The sequence below is a fragment of the Argopecten irradians genome, chromosome 15, assembly GCF_041381155.1.
Source record: "Argopecten irradians isolate NY chromosome 15, Ai_NY, whole genome shotgun sequence".
In the NCBI taxonomy this organism is placed as follows: domain Eukaryota; kingdom Metazoa; phylum Mollusca; class Bivalvia; order Pectinida; family Pectinidae; genus Argopecten; species Argopecten irradians.
The window spans coordinates 13,991,877-14,012,146 of NC_091148.1; the positions used below are offsets into that span (position 1 = coordinate 13,991,877).

Genomic DNA, 20,270 nt, shown 5'->3' on the forward strand with positions numbered 1-20,270 from the left:
CTACATAAGAAGACATTTTATGATATATCTGATAAATATATCAAATATCGGTTACACTACACCTGAGTAATAATGAAGGGCACCTATCGAAAAGAAGTTAATTTCTATAACATATACTGTCCTGAAATAGTATCCGTTTTTTGTTTTTATTATAGTAATCCTTTTTATCTATTTATAGAAGTTTGTCGAGCTCCGAAATCGACTTCCTGAAGGAAGACTTTTCAACGGGCAGACAAAGGGATTCGGGAAAATTCGATTCGCCAAAAGCGTCACCACTAACAATCCAAACAGATACAGTATCCCCTAGATACCTCAGGAGTGTAACACAAAACGGATCCGGGGATCTTCTCGATCATCGGGCTTCCGATCTACTACCGGAAATACAACCTATTTCGTCACATCCGTTACGACAAAAGTTCATTATGGCGGACGTACATTATGAACAGAGTGTTACAACGAAGTTTCCGGATCCGCCACCAAGCTTCCTTCTGTCGCCAAAATCACATTCAAGTTCATATAATAATTCCTCTAAAGCCGCCAAATCGCCTGGTGGTAGTTTATCCTTACTTGGAAACAGGACGAAAGCTGTCCCCACGAGTATATCACTGGACACAAGTAAAGGTAATTGTACATTAGAACCGAATACCCAGAGTAAATTTTATACTAAGTCCCTATCCGCAGGTGGAACTCCAACGTATGAATCCGCAGGCCTTCTCCCGACCATTCCAGTCCTAAACAGTCGTAAATCCTCGGACACTTCACTTTCACCCCGTTCCGGATATTCCTCCGACTCTGGAAGTTGTGAACGACTAACGCCAAGAACTGCTAGAAGAAAGTTTTTCGAGGATAAAAGCGATGCACAATCTCCCTCACAAACGCCTGAAAGAAGTCAAAGTTGTGAAGGTATTAAAGACGATGTGATACCGGCACAGCTACCTTCTGCAGAAACGAAACGCATTCGTCTTCAACACGATGAGTCGGAAGACGATATGATTGGGCAGTTAATACAGGAAACGAAGCCAAGGACACTTACACAGTCAGTTTCTGTCGATGAAAAGTCGACGCATTCAGTAGTTAAACAAACCAGTGTTGATAGTAAGAAAAGTAAACCCGAAAAACCAAAACGAAAGATTGTGCGACGATCACAAAGTGTTGATAGTTCAGTTAAAAATTCTGTCGCCAAAGCTGGTATAACGGCAATGTCAACCGGAGCACCTTCCAATACAAAGGCTGTCGAGCTCTTCGCTACAATGAAAAGGAAAATCAAAAATACGTTAAAAAGGTCTTCATCGATGACGGATGAGGAAAAATCCCTCGAAAAACATGGCCCTACATCTGAGGCGAGTGGGTCAATTGTACAACCATCCGGTTCTGGGGTGAACGTTGTCAGTGCACAGAAACCTGGATCAGTGTATAGACCATCAACTAGTGTACAAAAGCCGGTGACAGGGGTTCAGAAAAATACTTCATCTACCGGAAATACATCTCAAAATATACCGCCACCAACGCCACCTATTTCCGCTATGAGCAGACGCGCGCTTCCGGAGGTAAGAAAGGATGCCGTATAGATGTAGTGTGTGGCGTAGTAGTTATAGTATATATTTATATGTGTGTGTCGTCGAGCTTGCTCCTAACAAACACTTTTGCCATCTGTTGGAGAAAAGTCACAATTATCGTTACAACTAACCCTGGAACAAAAGCACGCACAGAACTAACACTTGAATTATAGAAAAGAACAGAACATCAAACTTTTATACGTATTGTTTTTCAGATGAATGATGATGCATGTAACGCCAAGAAACGGAATCCGGAATTAAGTTCCGACAATAAACCAAACACAAAGCGTCTAAGGTCGAAATCTGCCGAACGCGCCACCAGGGGGCCTTTAGCGCTGAAACAACAGGTAGTGGTAAAAGAGGACTTGTTACCGGATAGATCCAAAGTGTTCAGCGAAACAACAGTATGATAAACAACGACTACAATGAGGCACGATTGGATATATACGTATACATTTCTTTAATTCTTTTGATTATTTAGTATTCAAACTTAAAGTACAACGGAAAAATATTCTCAGAAGATTTCCTTGAAAATGCATTATGCGTTACGGTGATCTGAACAAATTACATGCTCTTCGGTCAATATCTATTTTAGGAAATATTTAAGAAGGTGAAACAATAAGTCCTGAAAAATCATCAATTCAAATGATAACATTATGTTCTTTTAAGGAAACTTAAAATTGTTTGCTTATATTAATAGCATTTTATATGAGAATTTGTGAATCGAACCTTTCGAAGCTGGTATTATAAAATCAAATATAAAACATAACTTCATTAAATGCTCTCAAAAAATATAGCAAAAGATAATATTTAAATTATTGTTTTATCGGTAAATTTCGGTATTTTTTTACCATTGAGTTCTAGAGCAATCTTGTGAAAGCTTGTGCTTATATTGTTGAATCACCAATCAGTGCTTAATGCTTTTAAATGGAATACACATGAACCAGACAAACAAAACCAGCTTTTATCAGTCATTATAATGATCTCTAAAACGAAAACCCGTAACTTAATATCAACGGCAAAAATGATGACGTCATTTAAAACATTTGGTTACTTATGTTCGCTTGTAAATATGGGAAAACTGCTTTCCTAAATAAATTATCTTGCATATATAAATTCAAAAAGGGATTTAATAGTTGTTGCAATTATAGTAATTATATATGCTTTAGTTAAGTTATCACTTTTGTTCTGCTAATTAATCAGTATGATTTGTTATACTTACAATTATTTTAATATAGAGAGTAGCAGTCAGAATCAGTTTGTGCTCAGCTGTGATCTTCGATTTCTTCCTTATCGAACTTTTACTGCATATACCCTTATATTATCTACGAAAAGGCGTTTAATAAAGTTTTTTTATTAGAAATTAAATTTATGTTTTAAATTGCAAATAGTTTTGCAGCCATCCTGAACCATTATCGCCAAGTAAAATATGTTCATGCACAAAATTTATTGTGTGAAAAAGAGAACGTTTATACTGATATTAAAAATTTTGGAGAAAAAAATTGAAATATGTATTATTTTTAATAGTAAGAAGAAAAATGATAAATGTTAGAATCAAAAGATGTATTACTGTATTTTCATTTGATAGTGACATTTCGGAAGTTATATAGTTACAGGTTGGTCAACAAATGATTTTTATTTTACCTTTGTTATTAATTCGAATTAGAAGTTATTGGAGAATAATAAGGAGATAAGAACGATGTATCAATACTCTGTTTTGCATATTATATAGTTATCTGCCCTTTGCTGGTTGGTATTGATTGTGACGTCATGTGACGTCATACTTTTCAGAGAAAACGACGTGACTTTCGCAAATAATGACATGCCAATGAATACCAACCTGCAAGGGAGGTAACTCTTTAATATACAAAGACGGAATATGAAGTTATAATGTTTTACGTTTTTGTTTTAGCAGTATTTATTTAAGAAATAACATTACTCTATATTATAAGCAAACTTGTTTTCCTTTGTCTGCTATATGCAATCTGTATTAAGTTGATCTCGGATTAAAATCTTTAAACATCTATGTACGAGTTGTGTCATTCTTAAAATAGCAACGTTCCATAAGATGTGCTGATTTGGCGTTGTTCACCTGCTGCTACGATATGGCGGACACCAAATTGCTGATTACTTTATTTGTTTCGTACAAGATATATGAACACTTTAAAGGGACATTTTCTTAATTTAAGTATGATCAAGAAAAATGTGCTTCGATTTTTTTTTCATTAGCAAGAAACACTCACAGTACATAATACATTGCATACAAATGTCTTTATTTTTGGAACCAACTCAGTGACACATTTTAACAAGGTACCATAGCTATAGGTAATACGATATTGTAAACTCGACATCAGGCGAGATTAAACACAAAATGGCAAGGTTTCTAATCATCAATGAACAAATATCTAAATAATATTCTATATAATGTATAAAACGCATCTTGTAAGAGTTCAACGACTTATGATACTTTACACAAAACAAGCTTGTGATTTGCCGTAGTTGATGCATCCCATAGAACAATCAAAATATTTCTGCATTACAAAGTATATTCATAAACGTCGATAGATAACGGGACAATGGTATAATATCAAACCTATGTTTACCAACCTCAACTGAACAATGGGAATAGATTATGTGATACAATTCATATATCTCGCTAAACAAGACTAGATATGTAATCATGGTTATGGGAGAACATATCTTTACAATATGACTAGATATTATATCAGTCGCACAATGACACTCGACATCGTTATAGCTGCGCAAGGCTTCCTCGTGAGACGTGATTGCGTCACAGTTATTTATAGACTTCGCTGAAGAACTCCACTAGGAAGTCTTTGACTATGGCCTTGTCGGGTATAGTAGCGATCATTCCATACATCGCCGCAGTTCCTTCGTTAGCCAGAGCTTTATTTTTCTGTAACAAATGATAAACATAAGATACTATCCCGTAAGAATAATTTAATCGTCGGAGAGCCACGGGTGATTGCACAACGATGTGATAAGTAAAGCTTAGTGTATAGTGTCTCCGACGATGGAATATTTTCAGAACATATTTATTTACAAAATTGCGATACACAATGTTAAATCATTGCTTGAACAGACCATTTTTGATACTGACCTTGACCTCTTGTGTCGAATCCTCAAGGTCCTTCAGCAGTGAATCTGAGACTGTCACGTGATGTGGAAGTATAGAACAATGTAAACAGCTCGGATTCTGTTGTCTCTCCATATGCCAACCTATAACCAAAAAAACATGCAATGGAAAGAAATAATGGAAAACAACAATGGAATGATACAATGGAAAACAACGGAAAACAACAATGGAATGATACAATGGAAAACAATGGAAACCGAAAATGGAATGATACAATTAAAGTTGTATTTCTTGTAATTTTCGCTGTAACGATATGTCGTTTTAACATTTGATATTTGAATATGGACATGTAACTTGATGATTTAGCTCCCCAAAACCATATGTCAGTCTATAAAAAAGCCGAAATCTAAGGATCATATATTCCTGGTTTTGAATAAAACGCCTTCAATCTCCGCCATATTCAGTACCTTCGGGCTGTGTCGGAATTCCGAATCGTATCACGTGACTGATGTCCACACGTCCTGCACGTGGTGATCCAGGTAACTAGCGTAAGCGCACATGTGTTTGTTTACGTTTTCCTTCTGGCTAATATGAGCAAATCGTGCTGGTTTATGTCCACAGTGCGAGTATTTGAAACATCTTATTCACACATTGCAGTAATTCAATATTGTGTGTATAAAAAAATTGTAATGTGCGAGCATTAGTTTCTTTGTAGATCCAGTCTGCTATGGTCGACCACGTGTTTTGTTTACGAAAAATTGTTGACACTTCTCTTGGTTTCACAACTCTCGTGTTACTTCGAGATTGTCGCGACGATGTTCGGAAGAGTTCGGCATCTTTCGAGCCTATTTTTTACGTGTACACGTTAAAAAGATTTTTTCACTTTTATAATTAAAATACTTCCAGTGCTGCAACTTGATAAAAAGTGGTAAAATTAGAAAGTTTAAACCTCGGACAGACGGAGAAAAATGTGTATAGCACCTATACAGTTTTTACTATGACAAAAAGAGCAAAAGTGATAGATCATACAGCTTTAAGACAACAATAGAATATATAGAGATAATAAATGGATATACAACTGTAAAATAATACGATGGACGGAAGCAATATAACAATACCAAAAAATAATGTATTGATAAAATGACCAGGCACATCTAAATGATAAATAGAAAACAGTGATATAAAGTAAATCGTATTCTCGTTAATCTCATTAGTGAATAAAAAATAAGATATTTCCAGAGATCATCGTATACTGGTTCTGCTCGTATCAGACCTACGTCTGTGATACTGGTTGGCAACAAACACAGATTTCTTTTCTTTTCTCTTTGAACTGATATCAGTATGAGCTATTCCTCTCAATTCCGGCGATGCAAACGTAAAATATAGTTCGTCTACATTTCTCATTACATTACGTTTTCTGTTTTGCATTTGATATAAGATTAATTCATATCTTACCCTTTTTACCCATAGCATCTGCTACTGCCTGGATATCTACATCCGGGTCACTCGAACCGATAGAGAAACACGTCATCACTGGCTTACCCAATACATACAAACCCTGAAATGACAAGACGGCGTTGGTTTTATTTTTATTTCAATGTATTCTGTATTTGCATATTACAGAATTTTCTGACCTTGCGGGTAGGTATTGATTGTGACGTCATGTTTTTGTGAACGTAACGTCATACTTTTCGAAGAAAACTACGTGAATTAAGTTCATAAATTAATGACGTCACAATGGATAGCTACTAGCAGGGGAGGTAATTCTGTAAGATTGAAAGACGGAATTGAAAACAGTAAAATCCACTTAAGAACGTGTCAGATTGGAGATAAGTGAGAGTACAAACACCTATCTAAGGGCAGTATATGCCAGTTATCCGCGTGGGTTTCGAATCTGCAACCCAGAGACAGGGGAGGGGGGCAAGTGCATAGAATAGCAGATTCACGATACACAAGCCATATATAGTTATAGTGACACAATCATATTACAAGAGTAAGGGTTAATAATTAAGCGATAATTACGGTTTCACGATACACAGGTCGCATATATTATAATATTAATATCATATCAAGATTGTTTGTGGTAATAAATGTTTTCGAGAAAACCAGTTATGTGAATTATTTACGATAAACAAAGAGCATCAGTCACGGTATAGTTGCTGATATAAGCGAGGGTTTTCATTTCATTAAAGGTGATAAAAACAGATTTTAAATATGCTATTTTTGTGTTGATATTTGTTTATTGTGGTGCACTTTATGATTTCCAACAAAAAATACGGGTTGTATTTGACGTAATTTCCATAAAATGTGTTTGAAACGAAGTCCACAACGACCCTTGTCTAGAACGATCGCATCGCTTATCGCCCCTGATATCACCAGGTGGCCGTAGATTCGTGACGTCATCTGAGACCAACAGCTGTGACAAGAGCCGGGAAACTCAATATGGGGCAGTGTTGCGGTATTGGCGATTATAGATATTTAAAACAGTCGCGCTACGTATAGTTGCTATATTGAATAGTGGAAATGAATCCGTATATAATATATAATCTATAACATACAATGATATAATAAAAACGATAGCTTACTCATTCTTATCGTCATATTCTGGGCTATAAAATTGTTATGTTCAGTATGTTAAAGATGCTCCGCCGCTGACAAATGGTAAATTTTAACTATCAAAAACAGGAGCAGACGATTTAGTATTTTTCTTCAGTTACAAAAGTTACTTACTTTACACCATTACCACCATTGAACAGTTTGTGAGCTTCTAATTTTACTTCAAGTTAAAAACATGAAATATAATTAATTGCATCCCGAAAAAAAATCCGTGTTACTATATCCTATATGGAATGAAGTACTGATTGCGCATGCACCAAAGGCGAAATAAATTATTCTATATTATTGTTTTGTGTTAATTAGACATATATATACACGATTAAACACCAATTATTGTTCAAATGGTGAATATCATTTATGCTCTGTCGGCGGTGGAGCATCTTTAAAAGCCATTTGACACCGTGTACGTGTGTGCCACTGACTCAGGTTCAAGGGGGTTGCGCTTGACTTTTGTCTGTAACTTAAAACTCAAAACATAGACTTTAAAGTTAAACCAACAAGAAGAAATATAACTTTACAAGAAAATGGACCCAAATTACAATGAGACTACATGCTACATGTTTATAAAAAAAAAAACCGCCATCCCTCATACCCTATCCAAAACCCTATCATACCGCGATAAACGTGCCCCTATCCCGCCTTATGTACGTACTGCACACCTCTATATTTCCTATTTGAAGCTTAATCTTTCAGAACACCGCACAGAAAGGGCTAGACTTATTTATTTTCTTAAAGTTCTATAATGAGTTTTACGGATGTGTACGAAATAGAATAACATGTACAGTAGTAACAATACACGCACGGCCGATAAAAAAGACGGGACACAAAACACAGAAACTAGATACAATGACCTAATATGGATGACATGTACTCGTGTACAAGATACACATGTAATAGTTCAACTAACACAGGACCATGAAACAGCATATATTTCTTATAAAACACAAATCTTCTAACCGTGCGGAGTTTTGGAAATAAGAAACATGTCGACCTTAGTAAATTTTAAAAGTATACGCACAGACCACAGCACACTAGATAGCCTATTGACCATTATGAGACGATCTAGGGGTCTAAATAAAAAAAATCGGTAAAACTCGCATTCTACATATATATACGCAAGTGTACTATGTAGAATATAACAGGAAATTAATGAGTACTAAAATTGGCCAAATTTGCGAGCATTGTGGTGTTTTGGGGGTTCGGGGGAGACCCTGATAAAGATATTACAATTTAGAATGACTGAGATATGAGTGTCACGATGTATTTTGATGATTTTGCGAGGGCTTAAGGCGAGAGATTTTGTTTTTTGGGGGTCCTAAGGTCTCCCCCGAGAAGGAAAAATATTACTAAATGTATTTACGATTGCTGAGATGAGTTTTACGATGTATTTTGATGAGTTTAGAGCGTTCTTAACATGGTAATTTTTCGAATTTAAATTCCTGTAATTAAATAATGATTACTGTGAATGTCGTCATATCATTATGCAACCCTGCTCGATTTGAGCTAGTCCGCTAAACCTGCCTATATTATTAGGCTCCCCCCCCCCCTATATATTAGGCAAAAAAAATGAATTAAAAAAGCCTGATAATATAGGCAGGTTTAGCGGACTAGATCTGAACATACCGGTTTCACACCACCGGTACATTGTTGTGTAACCCAAAATAAATATGAAAATCCCTAAAATGAAGTATGGAAAATGTGCAGAAGGACCTCTTTTATTTTTAATGCGCATTTTGAGAACATTTCAGTCGACGAAAATGGGGGGCAAAAAGACACAACTTATAAATTATTGTTTTTTTTTCTTTTAATCTGCATGTATTTTTCATGTCTCCGTATGTTTGTAACAGATAATTTTTCTATTAAAACGTAGGTCTAAAGAGGTGGGCCCCAATAATTGTCCATTTTCGCTACGATCTTATTTCGCACATAAAATTACCAGTAGATTTTATGTATATCAAAACTCCTCGGTTAATTTTATGTGTAAACTATAAATTACATACATGCACAGTCGTATTACTCCAGGGTGGACTGAATAGGAAAGAACTACTTATTCATTCGTGGTTTAACCCCTGGCAAACCATAAGCCATATGACATATGTACCCGCGATATTAATGACATTATTATTTACATGTAGTGACGTCATTTCATAGGTTATGACGTCAATAAATGTGTCATTATGTAGGGGATAAATCACGCTACCCAATAAGACGAAAATATAACATATTTTTCTCCGTGTGTATTTCCGTAAGTACTAAGACATGTGGCTAAAATACACATGCATGTTGACAGTTCCGCGATCGGCACACCGGCTTCCGGTAGTTGATTGTCTCAGATGACGTCACAAATCATCGGAACTCAAGGGAGGTAAGTCATAGAAAAAAATCTGTCGTCGAAAATATGTGAAGATTGCTTTCATTAATTTTACTATTTAGAGACAAAATATAAGCAAATATCAAACTGGTATATGTTTAGATAGGCATTACAAATGTTTCTAGCGTATTATCTCATTTTCCATGTCCGTTCTGTTTTTATCACCTTTAAACTCACGGATTCACCAAAATTCGCGAAATCTGATACCTCGCGATTGTTTCCCACAAAAAGTATGGTTTTAAACTTAAAATTATATCCATAGTGCGTTAATGACGCTTTCAAAAGCTACAAAGAGGATTCGCAAAATCATTTCTCCGCGAATAAGTTTTAATCAATAAATCCGCGCGAAATGTAACAACTAAACAATACTCTATTTTTCGGATGGATGGAATAGTGGATTCACTTGATATTGAATTGTATAACGCGACAAAAGTTAGGTAGTGGACTCGATATTCCAAAAGGACACATACATGTTTCATTGGTCATCACCACCAGGAAAAATCTTTATTTATATCTATTATTTAAAAATACGTGTACATTTCACTCGTGATTCGTACAAATAATCATTTGTAAAGATGGTAATTTTTTCAAGACATTTGCACAAGCCAAAAATCTCTTGATTCCATAGAAAGAAAGATAAAGAAAAAGAAAACAAAAGGACGCATATTTTTTTATTAATCAGGTATTCTTAAAAAATTTGTAAACACATCGTTTTGTAGACATCATTTTCTGAAAAAGTTTTAGATAGAGCTCACTTTTATCGGACTTTGGTTCATATCTAAAGGAGAAAAGATGTCTTCCACAAAATAACGCAATGTGTAGGTCAAATCTTCGCGCAGAACTTATAACAGATCTTGAGTTTATTCTTACTTTGGTTTGAGGAGGCTTCGTTTGCTGCTTCTTAACAATATTCTGGCAGTTCACATCACAGACATTTCATATACAAACATTACTTTATACAGCTCATTGTTAAAGGTTCTTAATGTATAGTGTCTTTTTGTGATATTTCAACAAACTTATCGAATCAAAACACATCGTACCTGTATTTTGTTTACGCCCTCCTTCAGTTTGTTTGTTGTTTCCATGAGTACCTTGGCCCGCTCCATGTACCCTTCAACACCTAAAGCCATCATTGAGGCCCAAGCAGCCGCAATATTTCCACCTGTGGAAAAATTACTTCGTCTCAAAAAAGTTTCAATTTTCATTTATTCCATATCAATTACAATTGTATAGCTTCCCAGCGGAAAGTAGGAAAGTATATTATAATACACAAATAAACCAGAGAAATATCAGCTTGACCATTGTGTATTGTCATCGGTTTCATGTAACAGTAGTACAATGGAAAAAACCGTTACAAATATATTATTAATTCATAACTATGATTTAATGAACTGTTCAACATCAATTTGACTTGATATAAGAAGCTAGCATTCAGTGACGCAACGTAATTTCGAAGTCAGGAAAAGTGACGCAAAAATGACAACGCGACGAAAACTGACAACGCGACTCTTAGTTTTTGTATTTACACGGAATGACTGTAGTAAAATTTACGTAAATTGTTTGATGATACAATGTTGGTGTAATAAGAACATTTACAACACCAAAAACACCCCAAATAAAACAACAATGGAATTGATAGATATAAGAAATACTTTACCTGGCCTCGTCCCAGCCATGCTCGGACTTCCATACAGACCGCCTGGCCATTCTGCGTAGGAAAATATCTGGTACTTCCGGATGTCAGCGTTCCGGTAAATAATCACACTTGAACCCTAATGTAGCAAATACAGAATGTGTTACATCCATTTCAATTTAAGAGATCGAAATCTATGAACTTGTTTATTCGATAAAATATCCGATATCGCCTTAAGCGTAGAAAATTACGGAGGTGCAGTTTTACGCTACGCGAAGGGCTTGTTAGCGCGAAAATTTCTCTCACGCATAATGCATTGTATTTGCTATATATATATGAAACTATGATGCGAAAATTTAACAGATATATTTATCGCGAAAATAACAACACCGCGATATGATTACACGGAAATCGCGAAATTAAACATTAACGAATACATCCATGTTTACAGAATACATATTATTCACCCGTATTGCGGTATCTGTACTGTATGGTTTATTATTTAGTGAATATTTAGAGGAGGACGGTTGTTTTCAGTTTAATTTAACATGTTCCATGACCTTCCAGAATCCTCTGTAGTACATAATTACGTATTCTATAAAGTTTCACTTTTGCTACGATAATGTTGAACTCTGACCTTTATGCTGTATCCGTACTTATGAATATCTGCGGAAATCGATGTTACTCCGGGATTTCGGAAATCAAACTTTTGAACCGGGTAACCAAGCTTCTCCACCCTACAATAATTTTATATTCCATTTAATCAACTTTTAATGGATAATTATGATTAATAGGATTATTTGCATAATAAATGTTGACATCAAACCTAAATACTGGTTATTCATTAATAAACTCGTCCTAGTTTGCGTCCCAATTCCAACATTTGTTAAATTAAAAATGTTTGGTATAGTAAATCAAATATATCCATTTGTAAATGTTGTTTTTAAACAAAGACAATTGCTTTATATCCGTCTAATATGCATATTATTGAGCTTTTATCCAAAGTAGAGACAGGTATTACCATGGCAGCATGTAACCTCCAAAGCATGCGTCGATATGAAGCGGAAGTCCTCGGCGATGCGCAAGCGCAGCTATTTCCTCGATTGGATCCATGATACCATGACAAAACTGTGGAGCCGAGGCCGCCAACATCACTGTGTTTGGACCAATCGCCTGTTTATGATAGATGATGAATATACAAACAAATGCTGAAGAAGTCTGTACAGATAAACACATAGTCAACGTTTGAAGTCAACAGGCCCCAGTTTCATGAACATACTAAAAGGATTTTTAAGTGAACATTATCCATAGAAAAGCATTACAGAAGTGAGGGGAAAAACTTTAATCGACACTTTAGATTTCAGGTTATCACAAAGCACACCATATAGAGTTGTAATGAAACAAGAACTTACATCCTTATCAAGTTAAACATTTTTAAACTATTACCTTTTCCATGGCCTTGACGTCAGCGCCAAAGTCAGGACCAAGAGGCGTATGGACAACCTTCATACCAAAGTATTGTGCGGCCTTATCAATTGTTGGGTGTATTGTTCTAGGTGCAACCTGGTGGAGTAAAATTCATTGGTTTATGATTTTTCCTTCGTCGGAGATCCGTGGTTGAATGCGTTACGTATGCTACAGTAAGTGCAGTGTAGCTTAGCGTAGTGCAATCAACCATTTGTCTCCGACGTTGGCATTCTGCATATATTTCAAGACAATGCAAAACAATGTTACCTTCAGGAAACATTTAATTTATCGATTTCTACAAACTTGTCCATCATATTTTTCTTTTAAATAAAATACATGTATTTTTCAAGTTTCTTCATAAATGAATTTGCCGTCACTGATATGATTTTTTATTCTATTTTTGTCTATTATCTGTTTTTCTGTCTGTAATATGTAAACAAAAGTTTATCGGAAATAAGAAGAAAAAATGGAGTCCTTACTATTTCCGGTTCGGTAATGTGTGGAAAAAGTTTTTGAGCTCTGTCCCGGAAGGTCTTCACTGCCATGACATTGCTCTCTGTCCCACCGGAAGTCATGAAACCCAAAGCGTCATCGCCGCCATTTAACATGGAGGCAGTCATTCTCACGACTTCCGTTTCCATTTTTCTGAATAATCAAAACACATTTATGATTATCTTAATGTCATTCAACTATAAATGAAAACCAGAAATATCAAAGTGAAATCTGGCCTTCTTAACAGCAAAATGTGACTTAAAGAAAGTATATAAAAATATATGTTACATATGTAACAATGAACCACAACAAAAAAGGCAATTATGCAATAATCCATCCTCATATAAAGAAAATGCAAACGAGGTGCAGATTTGTAGATTCTCAAGACGGGATCAAACATTTTTTTGTTTTTCTTTTATTCAAATTGAGTTTGTCAGCTTCAGTGTATTTAGTAAAGTAATTAGCAATCATGGAAATCTTACCTTAAACTCGGGAACAACATGGGGTTGAGAGCGTTCTCATGTAAAAACCCATGATGGAATTCTTTCACGAGAGCGTCGTGGTCAACGGAATGGCCGATCTTTTCTGATAAGATATGGTCATTAATGCAAAATGAATAAGTAATAAACAAAGTCATGGTAAATTTTACGATAAAATATTTTCAAATTATTTACATTTACTTCTTGTTATAATCAGGTAAAAACAAATTGTCTTCATTTTAGCTTGATATGAATTGGCGCTTGAGTCGGCCATAGGCTACATATGAAATCCATATCCATTTTTTTACAAAAGTGCAGAGACAAATATACTCCGGTGTCTGTAAACAAGTGAATCTGTTCAATATCTTAATTGGATAATGTGTAAGCAGTATTTGATACCGTACTGCCGGTTATTTTCGTGGGGATAATATTTTCGCGATATCGCGGCGCATTGCTATGATCGCGAAAATAATTTGATCCGCGAAATAATGAGAAATAAAATGATATATCTTCCTTTAAAATCCATATCGCGAAAATTTAAAATCTATAAAATTTGATTTTCTCGTTTTTAGATCAAAACGCGAAAATTTTGTTCCGCTAAAATAACCGGCTATATGGTATTTCAATACTGTCAAATCTATAATTATGTTTATCACTGCATAATAGAAAACAAAATTAAACTACAACAGAAAGATTTCTCGAAACTAAAAACACAGTCAAAATGTATGTTAGCTACTTGTGTTACATATGTCAAAAACTATGACTTAAACCCGTTTTGACTATTTCATCCAAAACCTCTTGTTTTTTGTTTGTTTTGAAATCACACACCAGATAGAAGTTATGCAATAAGTTATAGTTGTAGTTACCACTGTTGGATAACTGATGAATCAATTCAGACAGACTATTATGTGTTTACGTTATATTTACCACTAAATAGGTCGAATGCCTCCCTCTGAAGCTGGAAGTGGTCGTCTGATAAAGTGTAGATGTACGCGAAGATCTTCCCTTCATCGGAATTCGTCTCCTGTTTCTTCATCTTCTTCATTGTCTCCAGTAGCTCCGCGTGAGGTACACCTGTCATAATGTATCCAGTGGTAAGTACATAGTATAATTTCTTAATTCAATTCTCTAACATAGTATGAAACAGTCGTCGAATTTTGACAGGTGTCTAAACTAGGGTGGTGTTTTCTTTGCTTAGTCCAGTAAAATATTAGACACTTTTTGGGAAATCGTTTTCAATAACCAGTAGAAAATATCAAGAAAATCAAGGACATAATGTGTTTGGTATGAAAAAAAATAGGTTAGTATAAGTTGAAATGATGCGGTAATTTAAGCATATTGAAGAAATAAAAACGTCGAGAACGATTCAAAACATTTTGAACTGAAAATGTTTTTGTCAGCCACCAATTATTTTATGTAGCATTTATGGTTATATTTGGACTAAAATGAAGACACTTTTAGGCTCAGAAAAATTGACTTTCTTTACTGTTGATATAGACTCAAATCTGTATGAAAATTTATTAAGGAAGACTATGTTACAACTGGTTTCGGATACAATTCCTATTTCAGTAAACAGTTATTTAGAGCGGTTAGTTCTGAAAAGCAATAAATGTACATATTTATATAAATCTCAAATGGAACATTAACATCTGTCATAATTTCATTAAATATGGAATTATGATAGGGAACAAGGAAATTAGAATCTAGAATTTGTCTAGTAGATTTCTGATTTCGGTTGATAAGTGATCATTATTTTAAATGAGTTAAGTTATATACTTTTGAATTGATGTCATTAAAACATGTCTATTATATAATGACTTGTTTGCTGTGGAGTAAAAATTAGTTTCAAATTCAACCGTTCAACAAATTTCTTGAAATCCATATAAAAAAGATAAACAAAAATTTACAAAAATTATCTATCTAACTAAACTTGCCGTATTGCATATCATTTTAAAAATTTGCTTTTACATACTCTGATTCTCATATAAATCTACATTTTCATTCGTTACATGAACGCGAAATTCCTGTCGAAGTAACTTAATGTTGCTTAATAAATTCCCATACTACCGTTAGGTGTTGATAATGTTATATATTTCATACAATAATACAAGTCAATGATTTCTCCTACATTTTTTAAGCTGACTATACTCCACAAAGTAAGTATAGCCCTTATCAGCAATGTGTACTTGATGACCCGCTCACCTTTCTGTGGTAGCTGCACTTCTGATCCCTTCTTTTCCTTCTTCTTACCCTCGTTAAGTTTGGTCGTGCTTAGGAAACTTTTGACCTCATTTTGAAGAACTTTACCAATCACAAAATCAACTCCTGGTAGCTGCTTTAAAATGACAACCAAAACCCGAGAGAGCTCCCTTGGTCCATTCCGGAAGTAGATACTCACCAGCACAGCAATTACTGAAGCGAACACGCCATGTTCGATATAATCAAAGAAAGACATGACGGAACTGAAATAAATAATTTGAGTTGGTGCTTCCCGGAAGCTGGTCAACGAAAGACTAGTTAGAGCCGATCGAGCTTTTCCTTCTTTTCCCCTACCTGTTAACCATAGGTGGGCTGCTTGTTATCCACACCTGTGATAATCAGTTGTTACATACCTGGACGGTATAAAGGTGAATATTTATCTAGCTTTGTGTCTACTTCGCTTGAAGTTACATTTATATATATGCGGCCATATCATCTTGTATATTGTTAACAGTATACCCAAGATAATATCAGAAGTTTTGAATCACATGCTGAGTGGGGGTGTTTTTCGTATCAATTCTAACAAGGAAAGACAATGCATGTGTATAACAAATTCCATTATAAACTTGACAGATAATGAGGGTGGGAGAGTAAAAATGTACAACAAATAAAGTTATTGCATGAAAATCCTTTCACGTGAAATTACCCATGCGTTTTCGGAAGGGAAATGTCTACATCATTGATGGTACTTGTTACGCAATTAAACTAGGACTGTCATCCAGTCTTATTAAATAATCTTTTCCTGGCTCGTGTGTCGCCTGAACAGTGAAGGCTAAGCAAATGGACTTAATGATTTAGAGAATGAGAAATGAGTTCAGTTCTATGTTCCAGAAGAGTAACAATTCTCTAATTCATCGATGTCAAGTCAGTCATCATCTCATATGAGTTGGTCATGGTAAACACAGTATTCACATACTGTTATATCTTGTGCGTCCTTTCTTGATTTATAATTTAGAGAATATTGAGAGAAATGAGTTCAGTTCTATGTTCCAGAATTGTCCTACATCATTGATGGACTTGCTTGTTGCAATTAAACGCTCATTCAAGATGTCATCCAGATCTTATCAATGACTATAAAAATTTGAAAAGGGGGTGGAGATTTGGTCGTATAACGCCTCTAATTCCAGCTGAAAAGTGTATGTCACCTAAGTCAGCAATGGATTTTGATATACAGAGTAACTGATAGGTAGAAAGGTATTTAGTTCTTACTAAAAATTACACGTGAACAAGTATTCTATCATATGTTTGTAAATTAAAGTAGACAAATTGAATCCCATCATATAAATGGTATGACAAGAAGGTAAACACACGATTGTGGTATCTGTTATATATATTCATTTGTAAATTAAAGTGAAAATCTAATCAAAAAATTATATTTCTAAAGTATTGTGTAGGGTCAAATCATGTGCGTAGGTCATATGTTTCCATTCAAGTTTAAACTTGAAAATATACATATGAGCGTACCAGAGAAATAGGAAATACTTGATGAACTTCCTGCTTCCATCCTCACTTAGAGTTGATTTTTGAATTTCCGGTATAACTTTTGTCCTTGTCTATTCTTGTTCAAATTCAAATACAAAGTTTGAAGGTCACATTGTATCATATACCTTTGTTGAAAGTTAAAGTTTTTGACTTTTTGAAGGACAACCAAGTTCATACTCGATATGTACACGAGTTGATCAAGGTATGGACTTATGTCATTGTAAAATAAAACAGAACAGGTAATTCGTACTTTATAACATGGTATTTATGTATATCTCGTAGTTCTTCAAAGGAAAATATGAATGTCGTATTCTTTGCATAATTTCATTGAGAATTAAAGGAGCAAATATTATAACTCTAAGTATAAAGGTACAATGGTCAAAGAACATGTGTCTGTATTTTACCAGATGCTTCAATCCTTTTTTGATGAACTAAAACGCCTTCTATCTTCAGCATATCATATCTCACGCCTGCTTTCATCCTCTTGTTGGATTCCGTTAGGGCTGCGAAGTGTTATGACCTTGTTTATTTCGATGTTTGTTGTACCAAGTTTTTTCCTGTTGACGATGCTAACTGTTAATTTTTAAGAACATGCGATACCATAGTTCAAATTCATCCTCGATAACTCAGTGAGTTCCGATCACTTCGAAACTGACTATTCATAGATATCGGAGGCCAACAGAACAGAAAAGGTAAATTTCAGTTCCATTGATTGAGCTCACTGTGGTCAACATGTGTGTGCATTGATGTATAGGGCGTCGTTCTCTTGTAGTCTTACTCTTGCTGGCCTGTGATTGATCAAATGTTTTCGCGATGCTGCCTCCAATTTTCACTATGAGATAGTCAAGGCGGTGTAGTTATCAAAAATTGATCGGTCCTAGAGTATCAAGGATATTGTTTAATGTAATGTAATTATGCTTTTTTCAAATCGTTATATATGAGGTACAATGAAAGGTACAGGTGGTCTGTATTTTATTCGTCAATGATTTGCTGATTCTCCCGCCCCCCCCTGGATTGGACGCTAATCACTGTTTTGTCCATCTTTCGAGTTTTGCGCTATCTCACTAGTCATCAGAGTTATTACCCTGCATATAGGTATTTGATTTGTGACGAGTTGTGTGTTTGTAACATTATTTTCAAAATCATTGCGCACACAGTCACAACATCTCTAAAATATGTAAAGAAGGGAATAGAAAGTTGTTTGATATCTTAGGATGAATGAAAAGAAAACATTCAATTCAAAGAAACAATATAGAAGGCTTGTGTAAAAATATGAGCTATTTAAATAAATCATTGGCAATTTACCTAAATACAAAATATTTATATCAACCAAAGGTTCCACTGATCAAAAGCAGATCTCAGGTTATCAAACCAAAGTGAACGACTAGATTTGGCATAGATACAGTTAATGTAATGTAAAATGCCCCCTCCCCTTTTCTCCAGTTATTAATCACTAATTAACATGTTTTGCGGCATCAAAAAATCGAGCTTAGGTAACCAATGCCATTTTCGACTCTTCAAATCATTCATGAAAACTATTTTCTCAAATTTTGCCTTCTAGATAAGCTGCTACTCAGAGTTTCAAGAAAGGCCTTTATAAGATTCTTTAATAAAAGATTAAGCCTCATCTAATTTGTATAAAGCTAACCTACTCTTCGAAAAAAAAAAATATGGGGGCTTATTTGCAGCTATGAGAATTTCATGGAGCATTTTAGTGCCATAAGCATGCAAGATATTGATAACCAAATAAGCTCATAATTTCAGCCCTCAAGCATACATTTAACAGTTCTAAAGTGTTTTTTATTTTAGTTTTTAATTTAAATCAAAGCTCACAAACTAAGCTGGATAACTAATTTACACATTAAAAACTCCTTCCTAATTAATCTTTCCTAAATAAAAGTTTCATCACCATGAAAATTCATTCGATCCTAATTAAATAAAATACTAGAAAATCTCATATAAGATGCAAATCTTGCTTTAAAGAAGCATATAGGGTAAGCTTATGATCATAATTAAGTTAAAATAAACATGTTTTATTTCACAATGCCCGTGAAAATTGTATAGGCAAAATATTTTCGTATAAAAATATATATTATCAGTGAAAATCAACAAATACAATGTGCATTGCATAATTTTAAACATATGACGCTTTACCATAAAGCTCCATTTTCAAATTCTTAAAAATAAGTTTTAACAAATGCAAACATCTTTATTTTTTTATATTTCCTTCTATAAAACTTTTTCTTCCTTTTAACTAATTTAAAATCATTTCATAGTTTTAAGATATAGAACCGACATGAACCCTAATGTATTTACATTACCTCCAAATCATGAAACAATACAAAACCATGTTAATTTTGATTTACCCAATTACAGATCATGTTACAAAAAGTAACGAGGTTTTTGATTGGCAAACGTGGTAAGTTTAAGGGTGTTCAGTAATCCCTTAGCAAAAAGGCTAAAAAATCTGATGTAATTTTGTAATGGGATTAAGTGTTACAATTTTACATAGGGACTGGTCACTATTTCTACTACAACAGTTCACAAATTCATCTTAAATATATATAAGAATCAAAGGTAGTTTGTCAAGTCTCTCTTACCTTTTTTGTAGCTTATATTCTAAATTTTTTTCTCATCGAAAATTCAATCTAATACCAAAGCTATAAAACCATAAAGTAGGTTCAATGTGTATCTTGAATATCAACATGTAATTACCCTGTGTAAATCATAATCAATCATGTATTACTAAATAGCCGGTTATTTTCGTGGGCCAATATTTCTTTCGATGTGGATTAAAAACGAGTAAATGTGATTTAAC

At 34.4% G+C, this 20,270-nt stretch overlaps 2 protein-coding genes across 3 annotated transcripts in view; one reads left to right on the forward strand and one right to left on the reverse strand.

The window, feature by feature from the left end:
• The window catches only part of LOC138309139 (uncharacterized), a 103,776-nt gene extending 100,196 nt beyond the window's left edge, over window positions 1-3,580 (forward strand). For both annotated transcript variants that reach the window (XM_069250288.1, XM_069250289.1), the window contains exons 18-19: window positions 179-1,547; window positions 1,772-3,580. In XM_069250288.1, coding sequence (XP_069106389.1) covers window positions 179-1,547; window positions 1,772-1,966 — 1,564 coding nt within the window. In that variant the 3' untranslated portion in view covers window positions 1,967-3,580. The remainder of the gene's footprint in view (window positions 1-178; window positions 1,548-1,771) is intronic.
• A 230-nt stretch (window positions 3,581-3,810) lies between these two features.
• LOC138309140 (uncharacterized) lies at window positions 3,811-16,271 on the reverse strand. Its single transcript, XM_069250290.1, has 12 exons — window positions 15,914-16,271; window positions 14,639-14,785; window positions 13,715-13,817; window positions 13,220-13,385; window positions 12,720-12,836; window positions 12,295-12,446; window positions 11,911-12,010; window positions 11,298-11,412; window positions 10,681-10,802; window positions 6,109-6,211; window positions 4,678-4,796; window positions 3,811-4,473 (listed from the first exon to the last, which is right to left on the reverse strand). Exons 1-12 carry the CDS (start codon window positions 16,164-16,166, stop codon window positions 4,354-4,356), a joined length of 1,617 nt encoding a protein of 538 aa, XP_069106391.1. The 5' UTR covers window positions 16,167-16,271; the 3' UTR covers window positions 3,811-4,353.
• Window positions 16,272-20,270: the final 3,999 nt, after the last annotated feature.